This window comes from Euprymna scolopes, chromosome 8, assembly GCF_053919585.1.
Source record: "Euprymna scolopes isolate OS-2025 chromosome 8, ASM5391958v1, whole genome shotgun sequence".
NCBI classification, from domain to species: domain Eukaryota; kingdom Metazoa; phylum Mollusca; class Cephalopoda; order Sepiida; family Sepiolidae; genus Euprymna; species Euprymna scolopes.
The window spans coordinates 160766268-160792228 of record NC_136489.1 but is presented as its reverse complement, the minus strand read 5'-3'; the positions used below and the strand labels follow the sequence as shown (position 1 = coordinate 160792228).

Here is a 25961-nt window from a genome sequence, read left to right as displayed (position 1 = left end):
GCTGAGCCTATGAGGAAGGAACTCACGCACACAAAGTGACTTTTATATAAGAGTAGAGATTACTATAATTTGTTATTCTGGTTGGGTTTTGGCTGATCTAACCTCCAACCTTCTTCATGGTGTCATTTCGAACATGAGAACCTTTGTCAAAGCAGATGAAGAAGATCAATCATCAAAGCAAAATTCATATAAGATATTACAATAAATATTACAACCGGATAGCATTTTCTTTAATATTTTCTCTTTTATTTTGAAAGTTTATTTTTTTAAAATCTTTTTTTATCTTCCCCTCCCACAGCAACCACAGAAGAAGCCTTGCTGGAGCATGCTATTAAACAATCCGTGATGGGCAGTGACAGTATGGTTGGAGCTTCAGGTTTTACTGCAGCTTCAGTTTCTTCGGCACAAAGTGTGAGTGACATGGTTATTGACTCTCCTGCCAATCCACCTGACATTGCAGCAATGACCGAAGAAGAACAAGTTGCGTATGCGATGCAAATGTCATTGCAGCCAGGTAGAAATCTTTTCTTTTCAATAATTTAAAAAAAATAATAACTTAGATAAAGACGTTGGAAATATAAAGAAATATTTTGGCACTTCTACAGAATTGGGACGAGATTTTGTAGTCGATATATGGAGTTTTCAGATAAAAAACAATGGTTTCAACAGATTTCCGAAATTTTGTCCAAATAGTGTAGAAGTGCCAATATTTTAAATCTTTTCCTTCAACAAAGTTAAGAGAGAAAACGTTTAGAAAAACTTAGCTCCCTGTGACTGTTCAATTAAGACACTTAAATATCTAAAGTGCTTAGAGACATCAGTTGATTAGATTTTCTTACAAAATACAAGTGGAATGACTGTCTACAAAACTGGAATAAGGGTATGTTATCAAAGTACCATCATAAACTATGGAATCGTTGCCGTGTTTAAATCTTAGCAGATTTATTGTGGTTATTTATGTATTAATATTGTTGAGAAAGATGAACTAATTTCCATTAAAATAGCAACTTGTATTTAAAAATTGATTGAGATTGTCGGACTGACTTCCTCATCTTGGTTGTTATCGTCACAACGTTTCGGCCGTTTTTGCCCTCCGGCCTTCATCAGGTGTTTTGTATCGAACTGGGGAACCGTTTGTTAGGAGTTACCCAAAGGTGCGGAGTTCAATCCTGAACGAAGGCAGTAAAAAGTAACATTCAAAACAGAGAATCAGAAACTGTGTCCCAGAGCCTAGCTGGAGTCCGAACACGGTACCCCCGTAATAATAATAAAGGGTTGGGTTCAAGACTCATAACAAACGGTTCCGCAGTTCGATACAAAACACCTGATGAAGGCCGGAGGGCAAACCGTCCGAAACGTTGTGACGATTACAACCAAGATGAGGAAGTCAGTCCGACAATTTCAATCAATGAAAACACCTCATCTCAAAAATACAGATAATTACTTGTATTTAAAAAATCCAATAAAAATTATTAGGTAATCAAACCATTCTAAATATAATTGTGACGAGCATAGGGTATGATCAAATACATGGTCGCATTTGTCTGTACGTTTTACCTAGTTAATCTTTTTTTTTTTTTTTTTTTTTTATTAGTTACCCTTAAATAGAACAGTGCTTATCAAAATATGTTCTTGGTTTGTAATTGTGTAACTCTTCTATTAGGATAGTTTGTGAGGGGAATTAGTAAAAATTGTTGTTTGTTGTAACTTGTAATTATTAGTTTATGTTTAGATTTTAGCGTCTCATACTAAGGAAATAAGCACTACACAAATGAGGTGCTCTGTCATTCTAAGCGCAAGTATTCAACAGGATATTTTTTTATACTTCCTTTAAAATATTTAAATCTTATTTGGTGATCAAATTTTTTTTTTTTTTTTTTTTTTTTTAATAGGAGTGTCAGAATCTGATGCACCGTCACCAATGGAGACAGAATCTGAAAAGAAGGTAAGACATTTCCATTGCTACTTTTTTTTTTTTTTTTTTTCTGATTCCAGGGATATGCTTAATGTTCAACTTTCTTACCAGTTAACATTATTGAGCTACGCTCCAGAAAATCTTGTTAAATCAAGTGTCAATAGGGGGTTATCTGTAGAAAATACTATCTAAATTCTTTCTATTGTCATGAACCAACACTGATCATCCTTATAGAATTAACATTACCATATGAAAGTCAGCAAAAATTTTTAAATAGTTGGAAAAGTAATTTTAATTATTAAAACTGAGGTTGGAGTGAAAGGACTTGGTGCTGATGCCTTGTGCCAGTTTCTAGGCTGAATTGGAATCAAAGGAAAGAAAAAGGGTAATTGAACAACACGGTAGCTTCACTTTCAAACATGTCGTAGGAGGGCGCTCGCATTGCTCAATTGAGGTATGGAAGTACAAAATGGAAACAATACTTCCATAGCTGCTTGCTTATATATTTGGGCAAAATGTTAAGATATTTTGTGTTAATATGTTTGTTTTAAAATATATTTATTTACAGAAACATGAAAAAAAAAAAAGAAAAGTGAATTCTTTAACTTTTTATCAATTCTTATTTATTTTTGGAAAACTATTTAGATACTTAAAAAAATATATTTATTTACAAAAACAAAACACAATGAACGTATCACACTTTTCACAGTTACGAAATCGTGAATGCGCAAGAGAAAAATAGTTTAATAGTTGTACGAATAATCTTATTAGAATTCAAAACAATATTTTATGTTTCTATAAATAAATGTATTTTCAAAATATCTCAATAAATGAAACTTTTTAAAAAAACTTTAACACAATGCGACACATTCATTGTTTTTTTATTTTTTTTAATATTTCTGTAAACAAATATATTTTTTTAAATATCTAAAAAGTTTACCAAAATTAATTTAAATAAATATCGTTATTAAAAAAAAAAAAAAAAAAAAAGCGCCCTCTTACGTTTTTGACTGTTAAGCTACCCTATTATGCTCAATTATTGGATGTGTGTATGTATATATATATATATATATATATATATATATATATATATATATCCTCACTTGTTAACAAATACATGAGTTTTTTTTTTAATCACATTTTCATTGTTATTCATGTGAACTAATATAAAAAACACAATCGAACCTTATCAGTAAAATGAGTACAAATAAACTCATTAATAGGAATGATCAGAAAAGGTGCACATTCTTGCTTGATAAAAATAAATGCTCATACGACATGTAGAATCGGTGAGTGGAAACAACAATGGAATGAGGAGCATAGTAAGAGATTTTAACAATCTTTTGCCGACTCGTTATGCATAGAGTATAAAAACTTTGAAGTTTCATTATTGCTCAAACTGCTAGTATTTCAAACCAATTTCGTGAGAAAATTGATTTGTTAATGTTCATACAGATTTGAAAGTCGTTGGATTTTGACTTGAAAAGACCATATTTCTATTATTACTTTGAAAAGGCCTTGAAAATTGTATTGTGTCCAGTAAATATTAAAAATAAAATTGAAATAAATTCTATTAAATTATTTAAGAATGAACAAAAACTAGCGAACTAAGTATTATGGTATCTGTTCGCTGCATAGTTAGGAATTAATAGAGACTAGCGGGACTTGTGAAAATCCCACAGGGAACTCATTCATATGTAATATATTGATGTTGGCATTCTGTAGATATTCAGCATAAATGGAGACGCTCTGATAATGTAGTTTTTTTTTAACTAGCACGAACCTTCAGCAAAGCCCAGTCGTAAAGTATGTTTAAATATATTTTGATTCTTGCAGATTTTGTATATCTTATTATAGTTAATATTCTATCGACTTTTTTTTTTTATATTATAAAGTTGTGATTACATAAATAAAAAAATAAAAAATGTATCCATTTGACTTGGGTGCATTAGCTTGAATTGAAACCAAAATAAAAACTTATGAAAAAAAAAAAAAAAGTATATATATATATAAAAAAAATAAATACGTATTAGATACATTTGAAACCAAAACAACACATTACTACAAAATAAACATTTATTTTTGAAATTCATAAATATATTTCGAAGATACACTTCATCATCAGAATGTTTTTTTTTTTTTTTTTGCTATGTTGTTGTTGGAACATAAAATCAGAAGTCTATTTGTTGTCGAAACGGTGCTTGGTCACGCGGAATTCACGTTAGGGTTTGTGTTCCTTGATAGAGGCGCTGGTTGAGTTTGAAAAACATACGTGTTAGATACGTTTGAAACCAAAACAACGCACTCAATCAGCGCCTCTATCAAGGAACATAAACCCTAACGTGAATTCCACGTGACCAACACACAGTTTCGACATTTGAAAACTACCATAAAAACAACAAATGGACTTCTACTCATTCTATGCTCCAACAACATCATGGTAAAAAAAAAAAATACTGAAGTGTATCTTCGAAATATATTTATAAATTTCAAAAATAAATGTTTATTTTGTTATAATGCATTGTTTTGGCTTCAAACGTATCTAATATGTATTTATTTTAACAAACTCAACCAACGCCTCTATTAAGGAACACAAACTCTAACATATATATATAACTCGAGTTCCTTCAGCCATAACCAAAACTTAGGAAGAATTCTTGATAAAATTATTTATATAAAAAAAAAAAATAATAGATGACTTAAGTGCCATCAGCTATAATTGAAATGGAAACCAAAACTTATGAAGAATTCTTGGTAAAATTATTTAGGACAAGAAATAGAAGTACATAATTAAACGACCCGGATGTAAATAGGACACAGAAAATAACACACGCTATCATTAATATAGAGATACCATTAAAATATTTTTTGAATATTGCAAATAAAATCGAAATACATTGTTCTGAAATTGCATAGTGTTCTGGATACAAGAGATGCGTCCTTTTGTCACAACACTAGGTTGTTTCATGATAAAGATTCAAATCTCTGCCTATTTTTATTTTCCTTGCACGAACAGGACTCTCCAATAACCCCCCCCCCCTCCCGAAAAACTTTGAAAAGTCGGTGGAGATGTTTGTATGTAAGGATTTTTTTTTTTTTTTTTTTTTTTTTGTAACGTAAGGTTGCTTCTCTTTGAGGTAAGTTTATGTAACAACAGGATAAATGCAATAAATGAACATGACTCTCCCTCTCGAAAAAGAGGAGTTAATGCCTAGGATATCATGACACCAGAATTTATTAGAAACTGTTTAAAAATTATAAATACCTCAAGCTGTTGACAAGTATTTGTAAAACTGTATAAATAAAAAAAAATGAAAACTGTTATAAAATTAAATAAAACATAACTAGTTTCGATATCAAGCCCCCCCCCAACTTATCCTATCACCTAGAAGAAAGGGCAATGTAGATAATTTCTAGAGTGATGTTTAAGCTATTCTTACTTTCTTGAGAGAATCAAAGTTTTTAAGTAAACTTGGCAATGGTTAATCATCCTGCATTCTCATTAAATTAACTGAAACATGTTGATACATTTCAACATTTTAATTCTTATATCATCACACATTTTGCATAGCTTTTATTGCAACACTGATTTAACTAATACGGAACTTGTAATTTCCGGGGGAAAAAAAATAACTGGGAGCAAAGTTTGTAAACGAAACAATTTAATTTGGCTCAATGCAGTGTCTCTTTTGTTGGAGCTGGATTTTCTCCACATTAAAACTTACCTTGTAGGGAAGGCAAGTAACTAGGAATTTTTCCAAGTGTTGCTTAAAATTAAAAGAATTATGGTTGATCCAATGCATTTAAATCCGTTCTTGGTTTGTCTTTTACAATGCAACTTTCAGTAAAGCTTTTCTAATTGAATTGATTGTGTTTTGTTTTTGAATTTTCAGAGCGAGGAAGAGGATTACTCTGAAGTGATGAATGATGCTGCTTTTGTGCAAAGTGTACTGGAAAATCTCCCTGGTGTCGATCCACAAAGTGAAGCCATTCGAAATGCCATGACTTCCCTCACTAAACCCGATGATCATAAAAAAGATGCTGATAAGAAAGACGGCAAGAAGTGATTTTAATTAAATCATAATTCATAAATATTCACTTCAGTATTTTTTTTTCCTCCAAAGAAAAACCAGCAATATTAAGCTGTTCATATTTTTTCTTTTGATGGGAAGGGGCGGGGGGTTAAGCAGCCAGCGAAAAGAGGTTTGATAGGCTTTTCAGTAGAAAAATAAAGTTACATTGAAAACAGCCTTTCTTGTCTCCATTGTATTTTTGGTAGAAACTTTCCTCCATTACTCATTGAAAGAACTGCCAAGCTTTGATATATTCTGTCCAAATGACTTTGAATGGCAACAGATTGAAAACCATTTTTCTTTATTAAAGTGTTTAAAAAAAATGTTTTTTTAATGAGAAAGCTTTAAAGGAAAAAATTAAGTTAACATTTTATTCAATTTTTTTTTTAACATTCAATTGAAACATGCAGAACAATTGTTTTTCCCTCATGTGCAAAAAAAAAAAATTTTTTATAACTTGCATTTTTTTTTTTTTTTTTTTCTAACACTTTGAAGATCAATAAACAAATGTTATAAATTAAGTTTAATATTTTTGTAATTTATTGAATTGAACATTGCCATTAAATCAAATTGGGGAGGGGAGTTTACAGTTAAAGATAATCTTAATTACTTTACCGTTTACTCAATAAAAACTAATTCATTGAATTTCCCTTTTTTTTTTTATTGCTCCAAGGTCGAAATTTAATTTGGGATATCAAAATAAAACTAAGAATTTGCAAAAATTTTCCCTTTTTTTTTTATAAAATAAAAAAATCTAAAATACTTTTTTTTTTTTTTATCTCTACTTGATGAAAATATACCTTTTTCATTCTTATAAACTGTCATTGCTATCTAGCAGGTATTAATTAAAAAAAATATATAAAGAACAAATGAGTTCTAACTGAAAGCTTTTTTTTTTTTTGTTCTGAAAAACAATTTGAAACAGTTGTTTAGAATTTGCTAAATGAACAGACGACTCAAGTTTGCATTGATATAAATTTTTTCGTTTACTAAAGCGGACGTCCTGTTTTAGTTAAAAAGTAAGCAATCAAGTTGGCGTAGAATATATGTAAAAAATATAGAAAATCTTGTACACATTTTTGTTTTTGTTAAAATATCTTTTACGAATACTTATTTTTTTTGTATTATAAAAAATATTTTATGAATTATTTATTAATGAAAATATTTTAATATGAAAGAACATATCAAAATAAAATTTCATAAAGTAATTTTTTTTTAATACTAAACAAATTCAAAATCATGAAGCAATAACATTTTAAAAATTACTTTTACATATTTTCTTTTATACCTACTTAATTTATTTTTAAACTAGCTGGCTGCTCGGCATTGTCCGCTCATACAATATGCTTAAATATGATATTTTAATTTATGCAGATTGCATATGTATTATAAATTACAAGTAATAATTTGCCCGGTGGACTAATTTGCAAAAAAAAAAAAAAAAAAAAAAAAAAAATGAATAATAATGTCGTTCATCAAATTCTGTCTGTTTTTGTTTACAATTTTACGTCAGCTGATATCTGGTTTTGACGATGAATGCCGAATGCCCCTGGAAAAGTCACTTCTAATTAATGTTTAGTTTTTAAATATGCAAACAAAGAAATGATTTGTGGCAATTTTAAATGATACCTCTTCTTTTATCGTAAATTGAACTCCTTAATAAGAAATTAAAATAAAATGGTGAGGTACAACTGGACTTAAACAAGGGATCATGCGATCTAGTTGAATGTTTTACCACTAAGCTACATCCTTAGATTATAATAAATGATTTGCTGAAATTTTATAATCTTAAATATTCCCCTGTAAAAATTATTCTTTTTTATCTAAGAGAGAAGAGCTATTTTTTAAGATCATATTTTTTTCGATTTTCAATACTTATCAGATGAATTTCTTTACAAAACATATCGAAGAATACTGCCAGGCATAAATTAGCTTTATATGAAACTTTCAAAAGATAGGCTCAGCTGTTTCAGAACCTATGAGGAAGGAACTCACATGCACACAAAGTGACTTTTATAAAATAGTAGATAAAACAGGAAGCCTGGTTTAGTAAGCGTAATATCTTTATACGAATGCAAAGTTTTTATCCAACAGTTTGCTGCAGATTTCGAGTTGCCTAGTCTTCTTTACCATCTAAAAAAATTTTTTTGAGAATTACAAGTTAAAACCCAATCTGAGCATCACAAAATCACAGCCATTTCTTTTTATTCCTCCACACCTCTCTTTACCTGAGAGATAGGAAAGTCTTGTTAAAGACAATTTGCATACAACTAATTAACGGAAAGTTTAGATGTATTTCCCTAGGACGAAAGACTCGATGCATATTTTTTTTTTTTCTTAGGGTTTTATACCTTGCAGCATCTCTCTATCAATGACCGTTACATTTAAAAAAAATTTGCAATCGTGAACATTTAGGAGGTTTTAGAAAACAAAATTTCAAATTGGCCGTGTGTACATTAAAGCAATATTACTTTAAAAAAAAAAAAAAAAAAAAAAGTTGAAAACCATTTTTTTTCTCTGTACTCGTTTGATAATATTGAAACGTATGGCACATTCATTCATGACATCAATTACACTCCTAAGAATACGCGTGTAAACTTGAGAAAATGTTCATCTGATTTTTCAGTTATTGTTATTCAGTTTCATTTAGATGAAAAGTTGGAAGAAAGCTTTTCTTTTTATATTATAGCAGCAACAATTGTGCTTAATATGCTTTCGTTCAAAAAGAAAAATACTGCAAGAAATTTCATAATTTCGATTTGAACTGATTTCTTTATACAATAGAACCCTGGGATATAGCATTAAAAATTAGTAACAAAATGCAGTACAGTATATAATACACATCTGTAAAATCAAATAAATTATAAATAACACTGTAAGGCAGGGCAAATACCATAACCAGGGGCCGGAAAAACATTGTATTCCACAGTGTAACCCGAAAAAACGTATCCTAGGGCCACTATATCCCGGATTTCTACTGTAATTGTTTATCTAGAAGATCTGTAAAATGTCGACCTAAACATTTATTGCTGTCCACATACAAATGTTTTTTTTGTTTTCAATTACTTCTGGCAACACTGAATAATTAAAGACTTTTTAATACATCTTAATTACATAATTTGTATTCATATCTACCATAGCTATATATAATAAAAAAAAAAAGTTGTTACTCTTTTGCCATAAAATTAAAAAATATAAAATCTTAAAATACATAAATATAACTGCAGTTTTCTATATTGTTCATGGTTTATTTTAAATTATCAATTTGGAATTCTATTGATTAAAGAAAATGGGTTTCAACAACTTATATCAAAAATACTTTTTCTCCTATCAATTTTTTTTACCTACCAGTACTCATCACTTGCACTGCAGGAGGTAGTGACTGTTCAACTGCCCCCATCACAATAATTTCTATTAAAAATGCAATCAGAATTTTTTTTTTTTTTTTTAAATATTAGGATATTTACAACCAATTTTTCTTAGTTTTGTTTTCAATCTCTTAAATGATCGTTTTGTTTTTATTCTTTGTGAAAAATAGAAACTGCAAAAATAAAAATCCAAAATTGTATGAAAAAAGTTAAAATCCAAATAAGTTTGACTACATAGATATCTGATGGGTTTAAAAGAGAATAGAAAAATCTCTTGAAATGAAAGAATTTGGAAGATTTGACTAATCTAGGACTATTTTTAAGATTGGGATAAAAAAAAAAAAACTCAATTGGTATGAAGTGATTCTTGGAGTGCAGGGACACAATTACCATTTATATTCATATTCTCAAGCATGCGTCAATTGAAAATCTTCAGAAATAAATTAGAATATATTCTAGAAAGCAGAGTTCTTCAATAAAAAAAAAAAAAAAAAAACTTTATTTTTGAGTTTGAAATGAGAAAGAAAATGAATTTACCAAAATTTAAAAATTCTTTAAAAGTTTAATGCAATTTAGTCTAAATACTTTTCATTAAAAAAAAAGGGGGGGGGGGCAGAGAATTCTGTAGGAGGTTTGCGAAGTTTATTCAGCTGGAAATTTAGCATTCCTTGTAAATTTCTGGGTAGCATGATCTGATACTTGAAGCAGAGAAAAATTTAACTAAAGATTCTTTTGCTTTTAAAAAATAAAAACAAAAAATAAAAACAATTCTTTCCCACTTTCTTAAAAACATTTTTTAGTCAGGAGGTGAAGAGAGATCAGGAGAAGATAACATTTGATTAGGTTTAGGGTTGTAGGAGAGCCATCGGCACATAGGACACGCATGACTAACTCTGTACAACCATGGCAGTATACAGTGTTCATGAAAACTATGTGCACAGGGAAGGCCACAGATCTCTGCACCTATTGTAAAATTCTCAAGACATATCACACATTGGCTTGTCTCCAAGAAACCGTCAGGCATCATCTTTATAGCTTTGCATTCATCAACATCAGTTTTCATTTTCTCCGCATTCGATAAAGTCTGGCGTTCAGTTTCAGGTTTATTTGCTTTTAATGGAGACGAATCTTTACTTTGCCGCCAACAACATGCTTCTTGTTCGTCGGTAGAAGGACCTTCCGAAGTGGAAGCATATGGACAGGGATGTTGGCTAGGGGCTGAACCTGAGGAGGAGGATGAGGGGTTTCTTTGCACACAATCACAGCGGTAGTTCCCATCCATCATCTGAATTACAGGATTGTCCGGCGCATCATAATCAGGCGGTCCACACGGAAATGGATGATCACTTTTATTGGCATGAGTTTTCAGAGTCGTGGAATCATGGCAACAAGTTCCATTGGAAGAGTCGGCAGGAGCTTGCAGCATTCCATATTTCCACCGAGGAAGGTGTTTAACATACTCGCTAGAGACTATGGTCTGCATCTCTGTTACCAGATCAGGGAAATGTGCAAGGAAGTCGGTATTATCCAAGGCGTACGTATCGCTACGCTCCAACAGGTACATAGCATACAAACCTCCTGGATGAACAATTTGAAAAGACGGATTCAGCAATGGATTGAGACTCTGCAATTGGGTGAAATTAAACCAGTCCATTTCATCTTCATCAATGATTCCCCCTTTGCGTCTGTATTGAATGTAGCCAACAAGGGCTGAATAAAGTAAGAATGTCCCTGCCAAGAGGAGGCGACTATTGCTGTAAAAGAGAAGATCTTTGCGCATGATGCATCCCATAAATGAACCACTGAGGAAGTGAAGAGCCAAAAGGCCCCATTCCAGTAGGATTTCACAATACGATAATTGGAACAGAGCGAGCAATGGTTGCCACATGATAATGATCACAATGTTGTACTTGATGACACACCAGATTAAACGGGCAAATCTACGCAGTAAGCCTCCTTGGGACAAGAAAAATTCAAACCACCCCATCAAGTTTGTTATGATGAGACTTAAGATAAAAAAGTCATTCACTTCAGGATAGAGGGATTTCAAAAAACTCTCCATTGAGCGAAAAGTCAACAATTCCCCTGGACGAGACCCATACACTAACGTCTTACCAGGGGCTATCACAAAATATGCAGGAGATTTCAAATTAAGATGGGCTAATGTTTCCTTTCCGGGGCCAGTCTTCGAATTCATTGTTCCAAAACGAACACGACCAGGAAACTTTACGCTGAGAGCAGAAAAGATGAGTGGAATTGATGTGAGTTCTGTGAACAGGACGACTCGGATCTCATATTTTTTGTGGAAAGATAACCACTCTCGTTTCAATTCGCTGTAGTCTGCAATGCGTTGAATTTTGCGATTCAGTTTTTCTTTTACCCACCGAAACATGATATTGGGTTTGGCTGGTCCACTGTACACATGCATCACAACGTTGGCTTTGGTTTGAAAATTTTCAGGAAGAGACAAGATGACTTGGGAGGAATACCAGCCTTTCTTTCGACATAATCTAGAAGAGAGAAAAAAAAAAAAAATTTCATTCGTTTCTTTAAAAACATTAAAGCTTTGTAAAACAACATAAAAACAGTCTAAGCATTAACCTCTTATGACCTGAATTATGAAGTAGATAATACAAAAAAATATTTTTATTTTTAGATGGCAGCATATTGAATGTAAGCAACAAACAGTTGCAATCTGGAGGTATCTGGCATCTACCCAGATACTGAACAAATACGTACAAATATTATTTTAATTGGAATTCATTATTGAGATGAGTATTATTTATATTAATTTATTTATTGCGGACTATTATTCTCACCTTTATTAGTTGTTGTTTCACAACGTTTCGGCCAACTATTCCTCATGAAAGATCAGATCATTTATAAAATCAAAAAAATCCAACCTTGATTGCCTTTTGGGGCCCGTCGCACAGTTGATAGAGACGTTGAATCTCTATGATTCCAGATGAGCATTGTCTGAAGATAGTGGTTTCAATCCTACCCAAAGCCGGCCAGAGGCTAACTTGGCCAAAAACGTGGTGAGACGACAACTACGGATGGCAGTAATTGCTGAGAATGCAGTGAGGAGATTTGAAGTTCCTATTCGTCGCGGTTACCACCTGACGAAGGCCAGAGGAATAGTTGGCCGAAACATCGTGAAACAACAACTAAGAAAGCTGAGAATAATAGTCCGCAATAAATAAATAAATATAATACGTACGCAAGACATGTTTTAATCAATTCCCATGTTATTTATGCCGAGATATTCATTTATTTACAACTGAACAAATTAGTTTAACCTGGTCATAAAGAGTAAAAATCACACGCTACCTTATGTAAAAAGATAAAATGTATTGATTTCAATGAATCACACAAGTTGAATTGGGATAAAAAAAATTTTTTTTTAAATGTGTCTGAACAATATGCACATTTAGAAATGAAAATGCATTTTCAAATTTTATGCTTGTGTATTATAATTGGATATCAAAAAAATGCATTTTAAAGTAAAAATACTTTTACAGAATTATATCAAAATCAGTACTAAAAAACATTTTTAATATCAAAAAAATAAAATATTTTTTTAAAAAATCGAATAAAAAATTTTTTTTTTTAATCAAATAATGATAAAGTAAAAAATGATTGCAAGAAAAATAAAATTTATTGAATTAAAGTTTTATCAATTTAGTCTATTAGAACCAATTCTGTATGACAAACTTTTCTTTATTTTCGCTTAACTTTTGCTATTTCAGATTAGAAAATGACAGAACGTTTTTTTGTTTGTGAAAAAACATGAGGTCCCTTCAATAAGTTTCCAGATTTTTTGTACAGGCATTTAAAACAGACTTTTGAAAATTCAATATGTTATTGCTATACATCTTATGAGATGACTGATTATGATTTCATGTTCAAATGAACAGCCACAGCAAGAATTAGGATACACTCTACTAAAGCCTTATTGCCACAACTGGTGAATTTCAAAAATGCAATCTGAACGCGACGACACTTTAGAAGAACGATATGCAATAAAATTACGTTTTAAACTTGTATAAAATGCCACAGAAACGTACGTAATGCTTCAGACTGATTTTGAATCAGTCATCAGTTTTTGAGTGGCACAAGAGATTCAAGGAAGGCAAGGAGTCTGTGAGGGATGATGAGGGAGGAATAAGGAAGTCAGAATACTAGAGTTGATTGGCCAAATAAAGAATCTCATGGATAAGGACCATCATGTGTCTATATAGACAATAAGTGCACAGTTTGATGTCAGTGTGGGAACTGTACACACAATTATTTGTGAGGAACTGAAGATGCGGAAGATTTGCACAAGAAAAAGGGTCCACAGAGAAGATCACAGACTATTTGGCAAGATCGACATCAAAACACATTCTTCACCCAAACCTTGCTTTTTATGACTTTTGGTTATTCTCTAAGTTCAAGGAAAACCTTAGAGGCTGTTATGAAAGAATAACAGTACAAGCGCATTGCAGCCAGAGGAGATTACTTTAAAGGTGACTAGAGTTTAATATATGTATTATCAATAAAAGTGCCTATACGGAAAAAATCTGGAAACTTATTGAAGGCACCTCGTAGTTCCGATAGATCTTGTATTCTATAATCTTTTGTAATTTTTACTAATTTCGACATAAAACAATTACGTTTTTACTTAAAATGCATTTAAAAAATCTTTAAAGCATGTTTAAGAATAAAAACTGAAGAAAAATGCGATAATTCAATGGACAAAGAAATAGAAATGTTTGGATGTATCCAAAATAAAAATGATGAGCGATGAAAATGAGGTGTCATTTCAAGTGGCTTTTATTGAGATGTATGGAATTCTTACGAAAAATGAAACGTTATCAGAGTTCTAGCGGTGTATTATACTAACGGTTGGGTATCTCTGCTAGTTTAAGGTAATTGTTATTTGCTATTTGACCGTCCTCGGAAACATTCAACGACAGACAAAGCGGAGTAGTCTGGTAGGGTCAGAGAAAAGACGAAATATAGAAACGGAAAAACAGGAAATGGAAAAAGTGTGAATCATATGAAGAATTGAAAATTTGCACAAAATTTTCTAAGCAAATTGAAATCTCTATCTCTACTATTATATATATATTTTTTTTACGTAGGCATCACCACTTATCAAGGCCAAGAGGCCACTCGAGGATAAGAGTTAAAGCGTGTACAGTAGTCAATAGGACCATATAGTAATCGTTTAGTAACGGAAATTCAGTAAATCTGTTAAGAATTTTTACAGCAGAATATTTTACATTACACCGACCGGTGTTACGTAAAATATTCCCCAATAAAAATTCTGGGTTTGTATTACTGTACACATAGATTCGAAAAAGTTGTCAAAAAACAAATATATAACAAATAAATGTTATCAAAGGCAAGATAAGTTACTTTTCTGCCAAACTGGATATATTTTTTGTGTTTTTATTCAATGTAACATATTTATTCAACTCAAAAAACATACAGTGTTTACCAATGTATTCGAAAATTCAAGATGGCGTCTCACACCCTCTTTAACACCGTAAGTATGGAAAAAGGTGTTATAAATAAAAAAACTATACAAAATCCTATTAAAAACCTGCCGAATATATGTCAACCTATGCCACGGTAACATATATTGAGCGAGTTTTTAACAGTATTTTATCCGGTTTTTTATTTATAACATCTTTTCCCACACTTACCGTGTTAAAGAGAGAATAAGATGCCATCTTGAATGTTCCAATACATCGGTAAACACTGTGTGGTTTTTGAGCTGAATAAACATGTTACATTGAATAAAAACACGAAAAATATATCCAGTTTGGTAAAAAAGTAACTTATCTTGCCTTTGATAACATTTATTTGTTATATATTTGTTTTTTGACAACTTTTTCGAATCTATGTGTACAGTAATAAAAACCCAAAATTCTTTTTCATCTTTAACAGAAGAAAGACTACTTCAAAGATGGTCAAGCTCAAATATCAACTGACGTGATATTATAAACAAAAACAGGCAGAACTTAATGAACAACATTATCATTATTTATTTATTTTTTTTGAGAATTAGTCTAATGGGCAAATTATTCCTCGTAATATATAATAATCAATAGAGGGTTGATTCTATAATAATACATATGCAATCTGCATAAATTTACGATTGGGAAATGCTGAGTAGCCAGCTAGTAGATGTATAAAAGTGAGATGTTAAAAATGTGCAGTTCAAAACACTTGCGGTTGTTTCTCTTTCTTCCTTACTATGCTGACTTGGGTTGCCCCTTTTGGATTTTTTGGGTTTTTTTTTTTTTTTACAAGGTGGTCACCACTTATCAAGGCCCGGAAGCCACTCGGGGATAAGGGTTATTGTGTGTACAGTACGTTAATGTTGAGATTTGATAAACTGTCTACTTAAGGGGGCGGTTCATCAGGAATTTGTTTATGTTGGACTTGAAGACATCCAAGTTGTAGTCAGGTGGGAAACAGGAGGGCGGAACAGAGTTCCACAGGTGTGCACTTCTAAGAAAGAAGCTTTGTTCATGGAATCCACATTTTGGTTTTGGCACAGATAAAGAGTGGGGAAAATTTTTGACAGTGGTTTCAGCTAGATGGGTGTTTTTCATGAAAGATCAGCAAGGGGGGACCAGGGATTGGATCTCAGACGAGCACCTGCCATGGAAGTAACGATAAAACAAAGATAGGCTCGCAACGTCTCTCCTATGGGAGAGAGGTTGCAGGGAAGAGAAAAGGGCATCCGCCACAAAGCCTATTTTGTACTCTGTCAAGGCAGGATAGAGTATTTTAACAGCTCCTGCCAAGATGTGGCAACAGTACTCCATCCTTGGACATACTTGACTTTTATATATGTAGAAAATTGCATCAGCAGTGAGATATCTTCTGGAGCAGTAGAAGGATCCTACCATTTTTCCAGCGACCTTGGCAATAGACTTGATGTATGTGTTCCATTTCAGGTCAGGAGTAAAGGTCAAGCCCAGAAACTTATCAAAGCATGGAGCTTCCCCTAGTTGAGAGCCATCCATTTCAATTGAAGCCAGATGGGAATCAGAAAGTAACCAGCCACTTCTTCCCCCACTGTACCACACGCTCGAGATCAGAGGAGAGAGAATCAGAGAGAACTTTGTCATTTACAGTCTTTGATGTGTTGCCATAGATGGTCGTGTCATCAGCATAGATGTCTACGAATGATTTAAGTATGTGTTTTGGGAGATCATTGATGTATATCAGAAAGAGAGTTGGGCCCAGGATGGACCCCTGAGGGACTCCAGCATTAATACTGAGGGCCTCTGATTTCTGCCCATCAACCACTACTCTTATGAACCTATCAGAGAGAAATGATTTAAAAACATTTCCAGTGATACCGTAGCTGGAAATCTTGTGAAGTAGGCCCTTATGCCATACTTTGTCGAAGGCTTTTGATATGTCAAGAGCAATTGCCCTTGAGAGGAAGCCTTTGTCAAGAGATTCACTAATCCTATGAGATATAACCGTTAGCACATCTGCTGTAGATCTAGCAGAACGGAAACCATATTGCATGTCACTAAGAAGGTTGTTTCTGCTGAGGTGGTTGACTACTTCTCTATTTAATATGGATTCCAGCAACTTACTCATGACACACAGGAGACTTATTGGTCTGTACTGAGAGAGAGATGACTTATCACCTGAATTCTTAAATACAGGGCATACTGATGAGGTTTTCCAGGGTGTTGGGAAGCACTTCTCTTTAAGGCAACGCTTAAACAGTTTTGTAAGTATGGGGGCAAGTTCTGGTTGAAGCTTTTTCAGCACTATAATTGGAATGCGGTCAGGGCCAGTTGCTTTACTGGAATCAGGGTTCTTGATTAGCTTAGCGATCTCACGCACAGATATTTGTATGTTGCATAGCGTGTTGTCTGTTATAGGAGGAAATACGGGAAGTTGATGGCCTTCGTCGTGTAGAGTAGAATTAGCTGCAAAGTTCTTGGCAAATAGTCCGGCCTTGTCTGATGCTAACAAGATGACCTCAGGTCCATTGATGATGGTTGGGATAGAACGCACGTATCTGTTCAGGATCCTGTTTGCTATTTGCCAAAACTGGTGGGAACCAAACCGCTGCTCAGCAACTTGGGATTTAACGGACTGAGCATATAGCTCTCTTGCATTTTTTATTACTCTTTTACAGTGGTTGCTGGCAGTCCTGAAAGCAGCTTTAGTCTCAGTACATCTATTACATTGGTAGTTATGGAAAAAGTGATTTCTGTGTGCGATGGCAGCAGCACATTCAGGAGAGAACCATGGCTGGCTGTTAGGTTTTTGTTGGAATTTTTTGGATGGTATGAATCGGATTATGCCTACAATTAACCATTTGATCAAGTCTGATACTATAGAGGACACATCCTTTTTAAACATGGAATGTAGGGGTAGATCAGATATAAATGTACGGAAGCTATCCCAGTCAGCCGTAGAGTATCGATATACCGTACGGTGGAGAGGTACGTCTGAAGACTTATTGCATTTTGTTTTTATCTTAATTGATACAACCGAATGGTCGGAAGATTCCAGAGGAGACAGAATGGAACATGAACATAGCTCAGGGGAAGTTCTGAGAAAAAGGTCTAAAAGGCTAGCGTACTGACCAGAAGTATCGGACACACGGGTGGGTTTGTGAACAATCTGGGTGAAGTCATAGGCTATGGCGAAATCATGACAGAACCTCCCCTCATCATCTGTCTTGTTCGAGTGGGTCAGCCATTCCACATTGTGGACATTGAAGTCACCACAAATGTGGATGTTAGCCGAAGGATGAGCAGACAGGATGTGGTCAATTTTCTTAGATATGCTCTTAAAGCTAGTAACCCCACTGTTGTGGGGGCGATAGAGGGCAAATATAAATGCAGTGGTGTAAGCAAGTGCAACCTGGAAGCACATATAGGTAAATTAGGGTCTTCACTGGAGATATCCCTACCACATGGGAAGCCATCTTTAATGTAGGCACATATTCCATGTCCATGGCGATCTTGGGAGTCAGATTTCGATGTTAAGTTAGAGTATCCTTTAATTATGAATTCGTCTAGGGAAGTGGTTGGCCCTATTCCAGTTTCACTTAGAAAGAATATGTCCGATTTTGTCTCCTGTAATTGGGTTTCAACCACTGGAAGGTTGGAACATAGACCCCTGATGTTGGAGAAGGAGACATGGTAGTAGGGGTCTACGTTGGAGGATGGGGTTCTAGGTTTATTCGTGATTTTTTTCTGGAGATATTTCATGTTGAGGATTTGGGATTTGTGGAACAGGTCGACAGACTTGGTTAGAGCAGGACAGAGAGGGAAAGCAGGAGAGAAAAAGATAGGAAATTTTTTTTTTTTTGTAGCACATGATAAGGTAAAGCTGTAACAATTACCCACTAGTATGACATCGAGAGACCCCACAGAAGCTACTGCATGACATGGCCACAAGGATAGACATAGAAAATTTCCGACATCTCAGACTACTGTTCATGAAGTACTGCCATCCTGGAAAGCAGCTTTTTCTTCACCCTTTGTCAGAAAAATCACTCATTCGAAATGAGGACTGAGGGACAAATAAGGAGAAGCGAGAGTAACGAGAGCTGCCGATAACGCATCCACAATGCGTTGTCTATTCTCTTGGGATTTCAAAAAATAATTTTAGAGTTTGATTATTTCAAATTAAAAATGGCTGCATTTATTTCATTCAATAGAAAGTGGCCTTGATTTCTTTTACTATTTCAGTTAAAAACATAAAAATATTTTGAGATGAGGATTGGTATTATTTGGATTTATTGAATTACTGTTCTCATCTTGAGTGTGATTTTCCACAAGGATGGTGGCGCAGTGGTTAGTGTACTTGGAAAAATCAATTGTAAACGCGATATTCTCCTGAAGGTTGAAGGGTCAATTCTCAGTGTGGGCAACCGAAAAATACAATTGCAAATTACTTAGAACCGCTATCCAGTCATGACTGATGGAACAAGAACATGCTACCCCTGTGAAGTAAATAAAAGATTCCTCTCGAAATTTTGTCCAAATTCCTGAGTTCGACAAGATGCACTTTAAGAAGGTCGGAGGTTACATTAACCGAAATGTTGTGAAAATTACACTCAAGATGAGAACAGTAGTCCGATGAATCCAAAAAATATGCAGAAATAAACATTCCCTGTGAATTACATTTTTTCATCTCTTTAAAAAATTCTCATACATTACAAAAAAACAAAAAAAAAAACAAAGAAAAAAGATAAACATGTTTTGTTTTAAATGGTGCAAATTGCAAAAAGGAGGTTTCTGTTAATTTGATTTTATGCAATACATACCCCTGGACCCATTCTTGACCTTTTAATTAAAACTTAACATGTAAGATGTATTCATGAAATCCCGGTTTATTTTCACATTGGTTGTAAGAAGCCTGTCAGACTTAAGAGAGCATAAATGGTCTTAAATAAACATTCAAGACGTTTGACAACTTCTGCCTCCATATGTCAGAAATAATACAGCAAATTGGAATATATATATATAAAGTAAATGGTAGTTTGCTTGAAGCATTGCTGGTAAAGGAATATATGGAAGTTTTAAAAACCGAAAGCAATGTGGAGTCATAAAAGAAAAGAAAAACAAACAAACAGGTATGTTCGAGTAGAGAAATGTCTAACTATTCATTTATCACTCTTCCTCTCATTACATAATTAATTTGCAACCAAGTTATTGGTAAGTCCTGTGTATAAAAGGACCGCAGTAAGTATCTTACTGCAGTCCTAACCTCTATCTGCGGTCTTTGTCTCTTTCGCCATCTTCAATATACTCTTGTTTTCTTTTTGAAAAGGGGAGGTACTTTCTTCCGAAATTAATCAAAATTCCATACCACCAACAGACTTTATATACACCAGTCTTACCAATAACTTGGTTGCAAATAATTATGAAATGAGAGGAGTGATAAATGAATAAATAGTTAGACATTTATCTACTCCTGAATATACCCGTCTATTTGCTTGTTTTTCCTTTCTTTCCTCTTGTGACTCCGCATTGCTCTCGGCTTTTAAAATATATATATATATATATATATATATATATATATATATATATTACTCTTGGGATGATTAATCGGAATTGGAAAACTCAGAAGATTTGAGGGTATCGGAATCGGTATCAGAATCGGAAAAATTGATGCCTATTTTCCGATGCCAAAACAATTCTTTTAATAGTCTTTTTTTTTTTTTTAATTTGATTTTGTTCAAACCCCAAATCTTCCATTGCTGGTAATAATGATGAAATAATAACCATTTATTGATTTTAAAATACCAGTAAAGCTAAAATCGATAGATCATCCTTCACAAGTGTATTTTGACGTTTAGGAAAATATCTGCATATTTAACGTGTGTTTTTACAAAAATCGGGGTAAAATAACAATCTCATCATTAAATAATTAGAAATTTATAAAGAATCGAAATCGGAATCTAATTGTATCGGAATCAGTAAAAATATTGGAATCGTCCCATCACTAATATATATATTAGTCAGATGAACATGAACGTGCTGCATCTTCTATTACATCACACTCCAGATGAGAACAGTAGTCCGACGAATCTAAATACTACGGATAATGTTTTTAGTTTATACGCATTTCAAAACCACTTAAATCCCAGGCCAACAAAAAGAAAAATGATAAGAAAATTGTAACAAAAAAGAAAAAAAAACATCTTACTTCCAATCCAAAGAGCAATCCATAACTCCAGCTCGGACCCCGAATTTAGCTACTTTCTTCCGAACGGATTTCCAGCTTGCATTACTTATGAAGGAGGCGTTGTTAGCACTCGTGATAACTTGCACAAGCCACACGCTGTCTTTAGTATCCTCCACTTGTTCGTAAAAATCATAACCAGATATAAAATTGGTTACATCAGACAGTGGCTCTTCTCCTTCTCCAACTTCGGACACTTCATCATCGGTGACCACACCTAAAGAAAAATCAAGAAAATAAAATAAATTTGTAATTTTAAAACATTTTACTTATATTTACATTTAGAAGGTGGAAAAAAAAAAATTTAATACGTATACTAAAAATTTATTTTTTATTTGCTCCTAGCAGATGTACCTGGCATTGCCCAGTATTAAGTGTAACATTAAATTCCTTTAAAAAAATGAAGTAAAAAAAACGGAAAGAAACCGAGACATCTGCATGTGAGTATTGTGTTTTCTAAACAATTCACTATTTGTAAAAAAAAAAAAAAAAATACTCAAGCTGAGATCAAAACCAAAACCTAAAGACAGTGAGTCAAGTATGATAACCATTAAGCCAGCTTGCCACAATATTTAAAAAGATGTTTTCAAACCTATTTATTCTTAACATAAAGTAATCTGTCATGTGAACGGTTCACGCATATGCATTCGTGAAACAGTTGACAGACAGATAAAATCTGATGATCCCCCACGCACCAATTTTTTTCAATTTTGATCACTTAGCAGCCCCCCCCAATGAAAACTGATTAAAAGTTTTCCCCATCTGAATACCCGATATACTAAATTTCAAGTTTGTAGATCAAAAATTCGTTTATATAGGTTGAGAAGTGTCCTCTCTCACACACACACATACACACACACACTCGTTTTTATAGATATACTAGCAGGCCGCCCGGCTTTGCATAAATATTATATTTTAATCCATACAAAAACTGAGACGTGTGCATGTGAGTATTATATTTTTTCTAAACAGTTCACTTCTAAATTTTTTTTTTTTTTTTTTTTTTTTTTTTATTACATTTTCACCCCAAACAAGGCACATTACCACTTTGGTGTAGGGGGCTACTATCAGGGGTAACATCTACTGGGGTACTATGTAGGGATTTGGGCAGCAAGGGGTCTGTTCACGTTACACTTGAACTTCTGCACGTCAGTACAGTTGGGGAAGCAGGGACGCGGAATGGAATTCCAAAGTCTAGCGGTTCTGGGGGAAGAAACTACTGGAATAGAAAGATCTTTTACATCTAGGGATCTCTACTGTGTGGGGGTGAGATTTAGCTTCCTGTCGGGTTTGTTGAGGATGTTTACGTTGTGGGGGCACAAGTGTTTGCAGTTCATCAGAGCATTCTCCATTAAAATACTTGTAGAAAAGGCAGAAGGATGCAACATTTCGTTGATGGGACAGAGGCTGAAGCTTAGATGTCAGTTCAGAAAAAAAACTCACGTTGAAATCGAAACCAAAACCTAAACAGAGAGAGTCAATTACGATAACCATTAAGCCAGTTTGACACGTTCTTTAAAAAAGTATTTTCAAACCTCATAAAACAGTTATCAAACAGATAAAAATCCTCAAGTTCTAATTTTTCAATTTTGGCCCCTTAGCAGCTTTTTTTTTCCAGATGAAAACTGATTAAAAAGTTTTCCACATGTCTGAATACCTTATATACCAAATTAAAGTCTGTAGATATAAAATTTGTTAAGTATATATGTTGAGAAGTGTTCTCTCTCACACACACACATTCTCACTTTTATAGATATATAGGTTATAATTTTAGCTCGACCTCAAATGAATATAATTTAGTATGTAATTAGATTTTAACAGAACAAAGTTTAATTTTGTTTTCTATATAAAAATATTGAATGGTGACTGCAACATTATACTTTAAAAATTTTATTTCAACAGTGAAATGTTATTAAAACAAGTCCACTGTTTGGTATCACGTGAGATACAGGAAATAATCGAAACTGTAAGAAAGATGATATTCAACTATGAAACTAATTCATGCTTAGAATCATCCATTTTCATTAATGTTACTTTTTTTTTTGCACTCCAAATAAGTGACACTGCCATTGAGACGTAAATGATTACTACGAATTAAGGGCCAGATTGATAGGGGTATCCTAAGTAGGGAATTGTGCAGTCGGATGTTTATTCATATTACATTTCCTGATTTTCATTAAATGATCTTCTAAATCATATTTTGAGATTATTTGCATACATGCATTTTTAAAGAGCATTTACGATCAAATCTCGCTAATTCTCTTTCTTCTGAACATTTGATGCAACACAAAAAAGTGGCTTCTTACTTTTAACAATCAAACTTTTCTCCTTTCACTACCAATGCTCAGATCGTTCTTTTGCTCTGGTCAAAATAAATGTTTCTCTCTCTCTCTCTACTTGAGCAAACTTATTGGTACCCTGACAAAGGAGAGATTGAACCTAGAAATTCATTCCTGTTCATTTGTTTGCACTTTTCTCAATAACCACGCCTTAGATTTTTTTTTTTTTTTTTAAATTTTGCACAAACATTAGTCATGGTTAAAGTAAAGTTTTGCTAGAATAGATTATCCAGAATAATTCTGGTTACCCCCACTAGGGGCCATTGTAGGGGTAAAATTGCCCCCCCAAATCGTTCATTTGTTTGCACTTTTCTCAATAACCACACCTTGAATTTTTTGGAAATTTTGCACAAACATTAGTTATGGTGAAAGTAAATTTTTCACTCATGGAGAAGGACCCTGCATGCTCGGCTTGTTTTGATGAGCTACTAGCAATAACTTTCACTCATTGATTCTACTGCACCAAATGGTGTATTAAGAGCAATACTACTATGTGTGTAGAGATGCCACTCGGCAGCTTTTCTTGTCTTCATAATCCAATGGATCAATCATTATTGTCATTTCTGTGAAAGGTACTCGACTGAACTTCAATCTCGTTCCTCCATGTAGAACTTCCACAGCAAAAATTTATCTACCACAACTGCAAAGAACTTTCCTTTCTTTCTCCCTGCGTCAAGCATCATACGGAATTTACATAAAGTTTCTTTCCAAAAGCTTCCCATCTGTGGGATACATTGGTACAAGATTGCTTCCCTGAGGACTACAACATGGTCATCTTCAAATCTAATGTCAATAAACCGTTTTCATAAGTTATTAAATTTTATTCATTTCATTAATTTTTTTCAATTCTTTCATAATCGCCATTATTCAACTGACAATCTATCCATCTCATTAATCTTTATCCCAAAGTGGCTTTTAATCTTGTTAAGTGTTGACTTATATATATATATATATATATATATATATATATATATAAGGCAAAAGTATGTATGTTCACCAAAGGCTTTTTTTTTTTGTCAGGGTTCTCGAGAGGGGGGGGTACTATTTTTTAGAACTTTGTATATACTCCCTTGATCATAATATCTACGATTTGTGAAAGCATGTCATATCTACATTTATTTACATCGACTTCTATAAAACTCACGCTATTCCTTCCTCTCACGTGTCTGTTTGTCTTTTTTGCATAAACTAATCAAAAGAGAAGGCAGCTTCTTGGCCTTTTGTGCCAGGACGTCCAGAAAGGCAATCAGCTTTGATCAATGTGGGGGGGGGGAACCCCTCATATCAGACAACTGCTATTCATTTGGACACTCCCTTTTTGTGGGGAGTTGGTTTTTCCCAACATCGTGGGGGGGGAAACAAATAAATGAAACAGCAGAAAGCTGAACTGGCCTTCAGCCAATGTTCGTTTCTGCATCTGCTAGCAAGTCAACATTTTGATTGACATCGCTAAATTTGAACGCTTTTCATTTCCTATGGCCTCGTGGTGTAGTCGTAAGAGGTCACGTTTTCTTTCACTTTCTTTTCCGCCTTTGCGTCACGGGTTCGAGCCTGCCTTACTACTAACACTTTTTTTTCTTTTACACCTCCAAACACCCGGCCAATGCCAGGTACTCCTGCTAGTCAATAAATAAAAGATGAAATTTAACTTGAACTGCTACGTTTTATAACCACCAACGTTCTGCATTACAGATAAACAGATTTTTTTTCACTTACTGATAAGGATATTCATTTATCTAAATATTTAATACAGCATGAATTACTTGGTAAATAATGCGCACATAAAAGTGTAACAATGACAACTGATAACCAATTGGCAGCAAGTCCCACCCAGAGTATAAAAGTGCACCTCTCCCCTACTAATATATATATATATATATAGGGGATTAAAGACGTATATAAGGATTTTTTAAATGAAGACTTTTCGATAAAACAAAAAGCTCAACATGCAGATGGAACATAGATACAATAGGAAAATGTTTTTTATGGCTGCCATAAAAACTATTCTTTTCTCCTTAGTCAGTAGTGGATCAATGTTGTAAGTAGCGTCAAAGTCCAACGAATACTCAGTGTCAATGCGAACTGTTACCTCTTTGCCATACTCTCAGAGTAGCCAAAGTTTACTGCAATAGAAGGCATACTCGGCTGTTTCTACTGCTCAGTCTTCATAGCGCGAAGACAAGGAATCGAGCCTTAAGCCTTCCTTGCAAAGTTTAGCAAAGAGGGGTAGTGCGTTGCAAACAAACTGCCAGGTCAGGGAAAACTCAGAGTTGTTGACGTAAGCTCGGTCCAGCAGCCAACTCCACTGTGAGCGGATATCCTCTTCTGATCATTCCAACCGCTTTTGCAGAGGATCCGAAGTAGTATCCACCACTAGTTCTTGATAAAGTTTCTTTCTAGGCTGTGTGAGGTCCCTGGTCTCCAGCATAGCTCTAAGCGCGACTCAGCATCCAACAAAAAACTTTTATTTCCCCCCTTGGCCTACGACGGCCTTCAGTTGAGAGGTCGGGTATGAGGTTGGGAAAGCACTCCCAAC

At 33.7% G+C, this 25961-nt stretch overlaps 2 protein-coding genes across 2 annotated transcripts in view; one reads left to right on the top strand and one right to left on the bottom strand.

The window, feature by feature from the left end:
- LOC145283955 (26S proteasome non-ATPase regulatory subunit 4-like) overlaps positions 1–6164 on the top strand; it is a 38896-nt gene extending 32732 nt beyond the window's left edge. Inside the window, exons 9-11 of the mRNA XM_080133053.1 lie at positions 299–514; positions 1893–1945; positions 5809–6164. Coding sequence (XP_079989179.1) covers positions 299–514; positions 1893–1945; positions 5809–5982 — 443 coding nt within the window. The 3' untranslated portion in view covers positions 5983–6164. The remainder of the gene's footprint in view (positions 1–298; positions 515–1892; positions 1946–5808) is intronic.
- Positions 6165–9853: 3689 nt separating this feature from the next.
- Positions 9854–25961, bottom strand: part of LOC145283954 (E3 ubiquitin-protein ligase RNF103-like) — a 41343-nt gene continuing 25235 nt past the window's right edge. Inside the window, exons 2-3 of the mRNA XM_080133052.1 lie at positions 21051–21303; positions 9854–11866 (exon numbers count right to left, since the gene is read on the bottom strand). Of these exons, the coding sequence (XP_079989178.1) occupies positions 10153–11866; positions 21051–21303 (1967 nt within the window). The 3' untranslated portion in view covers positions 9854–10152. The remainder of the gene's footprint in view (positions 11867–21050; positions 21304–25961) is intronic.